At 36.7% G+C, this 12,876-nt stretch overlaps 2 protein-coding genes and 1 long non-coding RNA gene across 4 annotated transcripts; 1 reads left to right on the top strand and 2 right to left on the bottom strand.

Annotated features, from left to right (window-relative positions):
• Nucleotides 1-261: 261 nt before the first annotated feature.
• LOC148768856 (uncharacterized) lies at nt 262-1,550 on the bottom strand. The gene is made up of 3 exons (XR_016032928.1): nt 967-1,550; nt 780-851; nt 262-482 (listed from the first exon to the last, which is right to left on the bottom strand). It is a non-coding gene; the product is annotated as an uncharacterized LOC148768856 (long non-coding RNA).
• Nucleotides 1,551-6,351: 4,801 nt separating this feature from the next.
• On the top strand, nt 6,352-7,968 carry LOC105965092 (phosphoserine aminotransferase 2, chloroplastic). The gene has a single exon (XM_012989608.2). It carries the CDS (start codon nt 6,467-6,469, stop codon nt 7,751-7,753), a length of 1,287 nt encoding a protein of 428 aa, XP_012845062.2. The 5' UTR covers nt 6,352-6,466; the 3' UTR covers nt 7,754-7,968.
• Nucleotides 7,969-9,497: 1,529 nt separating this feature from the next.
• Nucleotides 9,498-11,451, bottom strand: LOC105965026 (B3 domain-containing transcription factor VRN1). 2 transcript variants are annotated; one of them, XM_012989537.2, is made up of 4 exons: nt 11,102-11,451; nt 10,562-11,015; nt 10,328-10,473; nt 9,498-9,970 (listed from the first exon to the last, which is right to left on the bottom strand). In XM_012989537.2, exons 1-4 carry the CDS (start codon nt 11,288-11,290, stop codon nt 9,722-9,724), a joined length of 1,038 nt encoding a protein of 345 aa, XP_012844991.2. In that variant the 5' UTR covers nt 11,291-11,451; the 3' UTR covers nt 9,498-9,721. The 2 variants fall into 2 exon arrangements, with proteins under 2 accessions (XP_012844991.2, XP_012844990.2); XM_012989536.2 differs by having other exon boundaries at nt 10,328-10,482; nt 11,102-11,437.
• Nucleotides 11,452-12,876: the final 1,425 nt, after the last annotated feature.

Raw genomic sequence — 12,876 nt, 5'->3', positions numbered from 1 at the left:
TCTTCGAAAACATAAAATCGTCGAAACATTCCAAAACACAAAATCATCAAACACAAAATCATCCAAAAATTCTATCAAAACACAAGATAATCCAAATAAAAACTTAAATCATCCAAACATGAAATAAAAATACCCAAAACACTAGTTGTCGTGGCCCGGTGGATTATGGGGATGGAACTCGACACCTTGAGCCCTAAAATACTCGACACCTCGTCCCTTTCTTTGAACTTGAGCAACCAAGTCCTAGTCTTTTAGTCACCATCACCTCCACCAATCTCACTATCACTACCATCAACTGGTAAAGGCTCCGATTCCTTTAATGCATTGATGCTCATGTAGCCTTATTTTGTCATCAATGGCCGCCTTATCGAAAGCAAAGTTGAGAAATTCTAAACAACCATTTTGAAATGCGTCTAATCGATGATCATCTAGCAAAACCCAACTCCTATCCTTCGGCATTTTTATTTAGAAAATATTCGCAACTGAGGAACATAGAAGGTAACGAGAGAGTTAAATTTATATATTCGTCTCTCTCGGAATAATTTAATTTCGGAGTATATATATAGTAGGGAAAAAATATTTTGAAAATAATATTGTGATCTCTTTTAAGTGTAAGTTTGGTATCTTATGGGACCCATTTTTTAAACTACGATTTCGAAAGAAAGAGATCTTAGATCAGATGTGATGTTTAGGGGAATAATGTGTACATAATTTAACAAAGCGCATATATATAAAATAATTTAACAAAGATTTTATATACATAAAATAATTTAACTTACCCTCTACAAATTGGTGCAGTGGCTTGTTCAAATCCTTGGGATTTATGAAGTCTGTGATCCCAATTGCTTTACCTATTAAAACAAAATTTTATAATTTATTGATTATTAATTACTCCAAGTGGATGAATATACTATAGTACAATAAATTAAATGGCGAGTTTATTTATTTATTAATTTAATTTGATACCTTTAATGATTTTATCGGGATTAATGTCAACTCCAATAATTCTTGATGCTCCTCTCGTTCTTGCCCCTTCAGCCACCTTCACATTAATTCAATGAAATTGCAGCTGTCAACATTATTTCGAATTTTTTTTTTTAAAGAAATAATTTTTCTTTTGTTTTCTAATAATAATAATTCATGAATCATTGATAATAAAATATATAAAATATAATTATGCAGAATAAATAAAAAACTTACGGTAAGTCCCACGGCTCCGACGGCGGGAGCGGGAGCGGCAGCGGCGGTGTGAAACAGGGAGGAGGAGCGGGAGAAGAAGGCTTCGGTGGTGGCTCGGCCTTAGTAACCGGTGATGTCGTCGGCACGATGGGGGTGGATTTCTGTGGAGAATATTGAAGCGGCGGCGGCGGCGGTGTGGAAGACGGAGGAGGAGCTGAGATAGAGGAATTTTGGCGGTGGCTATCACAAGGCCTTATGCCGTCAGCCGCGACACCGACGGCGACGGCGACGGCGGACTGATTTGCTTCGGCGGAGGAGGGGTGTGGGAGCAGCTGTGATTTGGGAAGAGACGGACTTGGGCAAACGTGTTCTAAAATTAGGGTGGGGAAAGGGGTTTTAATTTGGTTTCGCGACGTTTATACTTATTAGTCGCAGGACCAAAAATTTTCGTGCGACGTTTTCCTATATTTTAGTCGCCACAACAGACTTATGGAAATAAAATAGCGACTTTACTTAATTAAACGTCGCAACAGAAAAATTGTGAAAAAAAAACTAATTATGTTGCGACGTTTCAATCCATTGCATTATTTACGTCGCAAAACAAATCTAGAAATTTTTAATTGGAAAACCATTGCGACGTAATAATATATAAACGTCGCAAATTTCCCAATCACCTTGCGTCGTTTCAACATTATCGTCGTAAATATTATTAATTAAAAAAAATAAAAAATAGTTTTTTCTTTTGCGACGAATATTTATACTAACGTCGCAAAATTGCGACGTATATAACCGATTCGTCGCCTTTTCTTCAGGGAACTTTTTGTTTAAAAGTTTGCGACGATTTCTGCGACGTAATTTAGAAACGTCGCAATATTTACTCATTTTTTAGAATTTGAATTTAAATTATGCATTATTGCGACGATATGTTAAGAAAACGTCGCAATTTCAGCGACGTTTACAAAATCGTCGCAAATAAAACGTCGCCTGAAATGAAATTTGGCCTAGTGACAGGGTACTCCCTCTCAAGTTAACCCCTGATGTCTACAACGGAGCGAGTTCGTATAATCTACGCAAGTCAATAGCCTTAACATGGTTTTTCAAAGTAATTTCAGGCGAAGACTTAGTAAATCAGTTTGCGTAATTATCTTGAATCATGGTCTGCTGGATCATTATTGTTTGAGCTCTTATTATCGTTGATGGAAGAAAACCTCATAATTATGTTCTCTGATTTGTCACAATTTATGAAGCCCATCTTCATTTGCTCAATGCATGTTGCATTATAGTCAAATACAATCTCTTAGAATCTTTTGTGTTAACTAAATCACAGGAATCTCGAACATGCCTAATCATGGCTTCAGGCCATGTGCATTCACTCACTATCTCGTGAAGCAAACATCATGCATGATTTGCTCTAGTGACAACTAAGGTACATTTCATAGAACCCCAAGACATAGCTATTTTCCCAATACTAAACCATGGATTGCGAACGAGCTTTGTATCGATATGACTTCTAGTCAATGCCAATATAAACCACAAGTTTTGCCTCATTCATTCATGCATAGAGCATGTCGGTAAGGATGTCGGTTCGAAACAACTCATAGCATAGGCCGGAATAACTTGTAGCACCGCCGAAATTAAAATTTCCTTGTCCCCCTTGGATAACCATTTATCATTGCATACATTAAGCCTCTTGCACACTTTTATTTTTTATGTTGTTAAATATCGTTTTCTTTGATTTCCCAATAGCAGTCGGTAAACTCAAGTACTTATCGTGCTTCACTCTTTGATGATTTGTTATATACAATACTCGCTTTTTGGAAACTAACCATTTGTCCCGATGCTTTCTCATAAACATCTATGATATAATTCATAAATTATGTTGTTTGCTTGTTTGTATTACAAAAGATACATGTGTCGTCAACAAATAATGAATTGTGACATAGGTGGAGTCCCATGATGATATGCCTAATTGGGCCAGCGAAATGGGCATACAATGTTTTTACCTATTGGGCCATGAACCCCATTTTGAAGACCACTACTACGAAAGCCTAATCACTTTCAAATAACGTTTGAGCCCGACAAATTAACTTCAGCCCAATTAATAAGGTATAAATAAGGATTTAATTCATTTGTTACGGTACGTTCTATATTTTAGCAATTCAACTGCTCATATTCTCTCGACAACATCTACAATCTATACGGCTGACTTGAGGGTCGGAGGAGTTTCCACCGGATCAACCCCGACTTAGTTTACGTGTATTCTGATCGCAGGTATCTCATGATCATCTAGCTCGTGAGTCAGTGACTCTCTTGCTCTTTTAGCTCATCCTATCGCAACTAATCTAGGTGATCTATCTTTAGCATCATCACATTGCAAACCGATAAACCATTTATAATTTCACTTGTTTCCTCCCTTTTAAACAATGCATTAATTGTTTCCGTGCAAAAAATAAAAAAAATAAGCCAAGTGTTGGAAATCGATGCATGTAACACAACGGAAACTTAAGTTTTTTTTTTAAAGTAATAACATTTATGGTAAATAGCACTTAACCCCTATGTGGTGACAAATTTTTGCAGATGATCTTCTTGTGCTCGTAATATTAGCACATAACCCCATTGTGCTCGTAATATTAGCACATAATCCCTTTGTGGTTTATGGGGTAGTTGCCGTTAATATTTCTGTCAAACTTAATTGTGTTTGTCAAAGGTCAAAGGATTTTTTTTGCAAATGACCCCTTGAAGTTTGACACAAGCGATTAAGTGTGACGGAAACAAACGGCCAGAGGCGGACCGTGGGACATTTAGATGGAGGGCTGAACATCCGATCAAAATAGTAAAAATATATTTAAAAAAAAAACCAGCAAGTAAAAAAATTTAGCTTATTTATTTTTTAAATTTATATAAATATTAATGTTGATGGTTTAAAAAAAATTCAATCATTTAAATTGTAACTAAAACCATCAGCTATTGAGCCCGTACTAAAAACATAAAAAATAGAATTAATTTACTCAATTTGGTCATAATTAGTAAAGAGATTGTGTAAATTTTTGCTGAATTTGAATTTTATCTAATTATTTTGTTCTGAAACCATGAAACCATTAATGATTTTGTTCTGAAACCATGAAACCATCAATCTGTAGAAATTGGATGAGCAATTTTTTGTTAATTCCACATTGAGTAATCTTTAAAAGCCCGAAAGCCCAAAAACACATAGAAACCTTATACAACATCCTAATTTAGTGCAGCCGAAATTAATATTTTATATATATATATATATATATATATATATATATATATATATATATATATATATATATATATATATATATATATATATATATATATATATATATATATATATATATATATGGGACGGTTAAAACAAATACCATTTCTTTCTAACTTCAATATCACCAACATAAAAAATCGAAAATAAATAGGTAATGATATTAATACCTTTGATAAAATCAATACCACACAAATTTTGTGTGTGGTATTGATTTTCATTAAGAGTAATAATGTCATTACCTATTTATTATCTATTTATTTTTTATTTTTTATGTTCGTGGTATTGAAGTAAGAAAAAAACGGTATTTCTTTTAGCCGCTCCCATATATATATTTAATGGGAAATTTTGAAAATCTTGGGGGCAACAGCCCCACCTTGACATACTTACCATCCGCCCTTGCTAACGGCAACTACTCCATAAACCACAAGGGGGTTATGTGTTGATATTACAAACACAATGGGATCATCTGCAAAAGCTTGTAACCACGGGGGTTATGTGCTATTTACCCTAACATTTATCAAATCAACGAGCATAAATAAATAATTGCATATATTGAAATCAACGTCAGAATGCTCGAGCTAGAGCTCGAAAAACTCGAGTTCAAGCTTTTATGAGCTGGCTCATCGAGCTCACAAGTCGGCTCAACTTGTTTTACCATCCCTAGTAGCAAGTAACGACCACGTACGACAAGAGCTCCCGCCCGCTGTAGTTAGTTTGTTTTTCTTTACCGATTTTATTACAAATGACAAGTTTTCACTCCAAAAAAATCATATGACAAACACCGTGTAACCGATGATTTGTAATTTGGGATCTGTCAATATAATAATCCATAACTTGAAAAAAATAATATATAGTAACGACTTTCAGGATTGAATACTTCATAAGTGGCAAAAATAGTGCATATTATATAGTTTATTTTTGAATATAATAAGTAAAATATTAAATAATTGCTGACTTTTGGCTTCCAAGAACGCTTTATATCACTCACCAAACCCCGGGACCCTCCTGCAGTAAGCATTTCGCTACCAAACTTTTTTTTTATCATCATCTGGCACTAGCAATTTTCCCTCGAATATCCCTTTCGCTGTTCGATTTTCAAAAAAGAAAAAAAAAAAATAAAAAATTTAAAGCGTATAATTCATCTTTCACCCCTGGACTATGTGAATGTATCATGTACCCTCTATGTATAGAAAACATCAAGCACTCCCTTCGATTAGCCTTTTTACTGATTCCGTTAGTCAAACCCTTTGACCGACTATTTCAAGGAGTTGTTGGTTTTTTTTTGACGAAAATATCCCAATGCTTTGGCAATTTTTCATCAAAATTTTCACTCTTTTCGGCATTTTTTTTCACTTTATTCAATCATTTTACATCTTTACACACTTTTCTTCCGTTTCTTCATAAAAAAAATGAAAAATTGAATCAATAAAAACGAAGCTTTGCAAATTATGAATGAAAAAATTCAAAAACATGAAAAACGAAAATCCCTAAAATCTGAAAGAAACCGTAAAATTAAAATGAAACCCTAATTTAAAAGAATTGAAAATTAAAAACAAAGCTTTTCATATTATAATTGCATAACCCTCCAAAAACGTAAACTGAAAAGCCCTAAAATCAAACACTAAAATCGTCAACAATCATAGAAAGTGAAACAACTTAGAACAAAAAAATTAGGGGATTCCATCACACATAAAACGGGGTAAAATAGTCATTGCACTTTCAAATTTAACACCGTTAAAAATTTGGCCATTCACAGCAAAAAAAATAGGGGAGCATTTGATGTTTTCTATACATCAGGAGATAAATGATTGATTTCGCATAGTACAGGGGTAAAAAATGAATAACAATTCACTCACCCCACCCCACCCCACCCACCAACTAATTTGTTGGGACTATATAAATATTGCTATCAGACATAATTGGAAAAAAAACACACACACACACACTCAGATCTCCATCTTCGCTAACCTGAACCAAGGAAAAAAAAAAAGAGGCGAAATGACGATTTCAATGTCCGCCGCCGCCGCCACCAACGCCGTCGCACTCCACCACCTCAAACCCTCCGCAAATCAAATCGCCGCCTTCCCCACCACCCTCTCACGTCAATCCACCTCCACCACCAGACCCATCTCCATCACCAGCTCGTCCACCGCATTCCAAACCACCTCACCGCCGCCCACCGTCGCCTCCGCCAGCGATCGCGTCTTCAACTTCGCCGCCGGCCCCGCCACCCTCCCGGAGAACGTCCTCCTGAAGGCCCAATCCGAGCTGTACAACTGGCGCGGCTCCGGCATGTCCGTCATGGAGATGAGCCACCGCGGCAAGGAATTCCTCTCCATCATCCAGAAAGCCGAATCAGATCTCCGATCCCTCCTCAACATCCCCTCCGAATACTCCGTCCTCTTCCTCCAAGGCGGCGCCACCACCCAGTTCGCCTCCATCCCGCTCAACCTCTGCAAACCCGACGACGCCGTCGACTACGTCGTCACCGGATCCTGGAGCGACAAGGCCTTCAAAGAAGCCGCCAAATACTGCAAACCCAAATCGATCTGGAGCGGCAAATCTGACAAATACACCAACATCCCAGCCTTCGAAACCCTCGACCAAACTCCGCACGCCAAGTATTTGCATATATGCGCCAATGAAACAATCCACGGCGTTGAGTTCAAAGACTACCCCAAACCCGCCTCTGAAAACGAGGTCCTTATTGCTGACATGTCATCGAACTTCTGTTCGAAACCCGTCGACGTTTCCAAATTCGGTCTGATCTACGCCGGAGCGCAGAAGAACGTCGGCCCCTCCGGCGTCACGATCGCGATAATCCGATCCGATTTGATCGGAAACTGCCAGCCCGTCACTCCCGTGATGCTCGACTACAAGATCCACGCAGACAACGACTCATTGTACAACACGCCGCCATGCTACGGTATCTACATGTGCGGGCTCGTGTTCGAGGACCTTCTCGCACAGGGCGGGCTCAACGAGGTCGAGCAGAAGAATCTGAACAAGGCAGGGATTCTGTACGACGCCATCGACGGCAGCAAAGGGTTCTACAGGTGCCCCGTCGAGAAGAGCGTGAGGTCTCTGATGAACGTGCCCTTCACTCTGGCGAAACCCGAGCTGGAGGCCGAGTTTATTAAGGAGGCGGCGAAAGAGAAGATGGTGCAGCTCAAGGGTCATCGTTCTGTCGGCGGTATGAGGGCTTCGATTTACAATGCGATGCCGTTGGCTGGTGTCGAGAAGCTCGTTGCTTTCATGGAAGATTTCCAGGCGAGGCACGCTTAAAAATAACGGTACTCGTGTTCGTTTAATTAATGGCATCATTATTGATATTATAGTTTATCGTTCCGTTTTATGATCGTGTTGTTTGTTCTGGAATTTTGTTTTTTGATTTATGTTTTTTAGCGAGATGTTAGGAGCTGCTGCTGCTGTTGGTATTGTTGTTGGTTCGTTTTTTACGGAATATAAAATGATTGAATGGTGAGAGTTTATGTTGTGAATATTTGGTGTTATTGCTGTGTTTAGTTAATAGTAGTTGCCGTCCATCATGCAATCAGTTTTCGTTATTTTAGCAAAAAAATGAATCCCCGGGGATTTTGCTTAGTCCCGTGTTGATTGAATTTAAATTCGCAACTTATTATAGACTTTCAAATGTGATTCCCACCTTCGAAATGAACACTTCATAGAAGCAAAATTACGTATAGCTTGATGCCTTTAGAAAGTGCTGGTAATTTACGAAAATGTATGCGCTCAAGAAAGACAAAGTTACATATTTGCTCGTGTTTCAGCATGTGTAACTTAGAAGCATCACCGTCTTTTTTATTTATTTATTTATTTTATTGAAGTTGTGGTTTACATTCTTATCTTAGATTGCTTGTGACTAATTTCTTCACTATTTTGTCGTCTGTGGTGAGTTTTTGGTCTTGAAATGAAATAGCGCTTGTTGAACCCGCGACACTAGTTTTTCCGATAACTGATAGATTAATTTCTTGAAAGTTTAGACTTTGTGATAGCCTTTGCTTGCATTTATTCCTTAAATGCAATGTGTACCACTCTAGAGCTTATTTACCAGTTTGTTACAATGTACCATAGAACTTTCGTGAAACGAGAGCATTTAGTTATAAGTAAACCGCGGAATCCATTCGTTAAGACTGTGCCGTAGACTACTGCATCTTCTCATTCTGTTTTTTTTTTCTTTTTATAGAAATGTTGTTTTCAGGGAAAATTGTGATGAACTGTTAGAAATGTCGTCATTATTGAGAGATGATACTATGAAAAGGCTTCATTCATGACATTAAAAGAAAAAAGGGTAAATTATGAAAAAACCCCTGAATTAAGGTAAATTACGAAAACCACCTCACCTATCCATAATTACCAAGATTCCCCTGATGTTTGTTTTAGTCTTACACCGACCCCCTTAGGTTTATTTTTTCCCGTAATCTTTTCAATTCTATTCCTGCAAACATGACATTTTTTTATGCTACTTTTTAAAGACAAAAATTAGCCTAATAGAGTAATGGTAATACTATAAAGTTGCAAGTGTGATGTTTAAGAAGAATACAAATTCCTTATAAAGGCCCCTGAGGGTCATTTTTGCCTTTAAAAGTAGCATAAAGAAATAACACGTATGTAGGGGTAGAATTGGCATTTTTTGGTGAAATTCCCAGGGAGTAAAAGGATTATGTAAAAAATCCCACGGTAAGGGAGTTGGTGTAAGATGGAGACAAACTTTGGGGGCTTTTGATAAGTACATATAGGTGGGGTGTTTTTCATAATTGAGCATACGTTTAGGGTTTTTTTTGTAATTTTTAGGTTCCTTCCATTTTTACTGCTTCATAATTTGCAGTTCTATAGTTTAAAACCTTCTGCTGTCTAGAAACATATCAGGAACTCAAGGCACTCGAATTGCAGCACAATGTACAACCGAATAAAGCACCTATACATAATTTCACTTCAACTGAAAAAATATTATATGGTTTGTTGAAATATATATACATTTAACCATTAAATATCATAATTAAATAAACCTTTATACATGAACATTTACTTATCGTAGTTAAACATTCCACAATTTCACAGATTGTTAACATTAGGGTGTAATTTAAATTTTCTAAAAAAAGAGTGGTTTTTTTTTTTGAAATTACACCAAACATTAGGGTCGGTAATCACATTTTACCATACATACATATACGTACATTAAAAATTAAAACACAATTAAAACTGCAATATTAGTAAACAATCAAGAAAAATATCTTATTTTCGACACCGGAATATGGTGACATCCAATACGAGCTCCGTAGTGTTGATTACTTGAAAGATGCAAACATCCCCGACTTTAAGTCTGTTATCCTTCACGAAATTCCTCCACCCGCTGTTGATTTTCGCGCTTAGTTTGTATATTGTGCACTTCACTGGCCATGTTTTTCCATTCAACACACGAAGCTTTAAGTTTCTCGTCATCGCATCCGACAAATTCCCTTTCGCGATCGACAGCGGTATACTCTGTGTTTCATCATGTCATGTTTCAAAAAAAAAAAATTTAACCCAATTTAAAATATAATTATCTGAAAAAATAAGGGTAAATTACGAATTGAACTTAGGCTAAATAACGAAAAATAACCCCCTTTCGTAATTGCCAAAAACCCCTGAGGTTTGTTTTCGTCTTACACCAACCCCTTATACGTGACTTTTCACGGATTTCAGATATTTTCTTTTCTCTCACCTATTTAGGTGAGACTGTACACATTTTCTGTTAAAAAACTCGATCAACAGATAATCAGAGGAGAATTTTGGTTATTACGAATAGGTGAGGGTCTTTTTCGTTATTTAACCTAAGTTCAGGGGGGGTTCTTTAATTACCAAATCGTCTGCTCGAATAACAGAAGATGGATGCATCAGAGAGATGAAGTACGGCATTGTCGACGGATTATTGTCCTTGTAACGTTTCGCCATTTCGTACGCCGCACTTGTTTTCTTCTTCAAAGCTGTCTTCCCTCTCCAACTTTCTGCACCAACTAAAAAAAAGTTCAATTCTTGAACAAGAAAATGCAAAAATGACGAAGGGTCAACGAATAACGGCTACGATAGAAAAACCTTTAGAATCATTCGAATCACAACCCGAAGTGCTGCCGACGATATCGACAGAAGCATCAATTTCATTTTCATCCGAACCCAATTCATCTTGAATTTGTCCTTTCCCTTTCTTGTTCGTCAAAATTTGTTCCGACGTTACGAACGAGTCGCTAGATTTCGAACCAATGCCGCTATTACTAGCGCATTGAGAGGGATATTCTATCTCGGAAGCAGTCATATCGAATACGAGAACACGAAACTGGAAACTTCCTTGGTATTCGAATACCAACAAGTGCCCGAATTTTATCGAATAATAATCGACGAACTCCTTCCAACCTTTATGCAGCCATATTTCACCGTCGGCGCGCGTTAATTCCACTCTCCATAATGATTCAGTTGGAACCTTGAGGGAGATGACGTGGCAGTTGCTGAGCAGAGTGTTTCCGTATCGTTTCACGAACTCTCTTGGGATTTTCTGCAAACACCTTGTAAGCATTAATAAAAGAACTTCATATTTCTTCAAGAATGAAATTTTGATGAAAAGTTAAGTGAGATGCTTACTAGCTTATGGTCTGAAGGGTTCAACACGATCTTCATGAATTTTGGGTCTTTCTTGCTGAAGCAATTGGTAGCCATTTCTCTACTTGTTTTTTTTTTTTCTTTCAAGAATATTTTTGCTTTGATATTTAAATTTGCAGTAATGAAATTGAAAACAACAAATTTAGAGAGAGAGAGAGATGACGAGATCATAAGCGAATTATTACACGGGGCTCCAGGCGTGGGGAATAAAAAGTACTCATTGACAGACAAGCATCAATTCAATCTTGGGAGTTGGGACAGTAAAATTAACAGACACACACAAGAAATCAGACTATTCGCATACTATTTTCATTGCTCTTTTTATCTCTTCAAATCCCATCTTTAATCAATTACCATATTTAATTCTTTTTTTTTAAATATATATTTATATATTTATTTATTGGGACTTTACGAGGAAACCCCTCATTACTTATTTTAATGGAGAGAGATCTAAAATATTTCACTTCATCTGAGAAAGTCCACACCCATTTTCAACTAATATGATTTCCAGCTTTGCCCCCACCCACCACATCATCATTAGTCACGTGCTCAGCGATTTTTTTTTTCTTTTTTACCTTTTTCATTTTTTTCCCTCTTTTCCGTATTAGTTTCCTTAATCGACTATGAAGCATAGTCGATTAGCCTTAATCGACTATGCTTCATAGTCAATTAAGGAAATTCTTTAATTTTTTAATTTTCTTTTTTTGTTTTTTTTAATTTTTTTTATATCAGGTATATTAATTGACTGTGATGAAGTATAGTGGATAAAGAATCTGCTACTAAACATAACAAATCACAATTGCGAAAAAATGCAAAATCAACTATATTTTACAAAAAACAAAAAAATATACAAACATTATAATTGATTTATACACTTGGAATCAATAAACAAAAAATCCAAAAAAAAAAAAAAAGAGTCGATCAACCTTAATCGACTACCAGAGCATAGTCGATTAGCCAAATCGACTATTGACCATGTACATAGTCGATTAAGGTTCCAGCCTGCGCGAATTTCTCTACACGCACCGTCCTCCACCCCGATCCACCAAAAAATCATAGATCTGCCTCCCCATCGTCACCACACCATCGCACCACACAATTCAACCAATCCTTAACAATAATAAAATAAATAATTCATACAAGAAAACACAAATTAGCAATTTCAATGTCCACAAAAATAAATACATTCATCAACAATTTTCGTTGATTCTCCTCCGACGACGAGTGCTTCTTTTTCTTTATCAACAGCATGTTCCTCTTCTTCTTCCTCCACACGCCGACGGGGCGAAATAGGCTGTTGAGAAAGAAGAGTGTTTCTGCTCCACACGCCGACGACGAGTGCTTCCTCTTCTTTCTTTCTCCATCTTCCGGCGGCGACGGCGGCAGCGGCGGGGAGAAGATTGCCGGAGAAAACAAAGAAAAAAAAGAAGAAGAAAACATAGAAGAGAGAAAACAAAGAAGAGAGAAAAATGTGGAAACGTGAAAGCGATGGATGAAAAATTAAAAATAAGATTAGAGTTTTGAAAGAGTATAATAGACAATTAAGTGTAGTTTTGGAATTATGAAAATATCATATGGGTGGAATATTAGCTAATGGGATTTTCTCTAATTAATTTTAGGAGGGGCTGTTTCCTTAACTATATTTTCTAGATGAGGGGGTTTTCTCTAATTTTCTCTTATTTATTTACTTACCACATTTTCTTATATCACAATTTTCTCAAATCAAATACTCCCCCTTATGTTTCATAATAACTTTC

The sequence above is a fragment of the Erythranthe guttata genome, chromosome 8 (assembly GCF_056151865.1).
Source record: "Erythranthe guttata isolate IM_541 chromosome 8, IM_541, whole genome shotgun sequence".
Taxonomy (NCBI): Eukaryota; Viridiplantae; Streptophyta; class Magnoliopsida; order Lamiales; family Phrymaceae; genus Erythranthe; species Erythranthe guttata.
The sequence above is the reverse complement of the archived record's forward strand: the minus strand, read 5'-3'. Positions and strand labels throughout refer to the sequence as shown.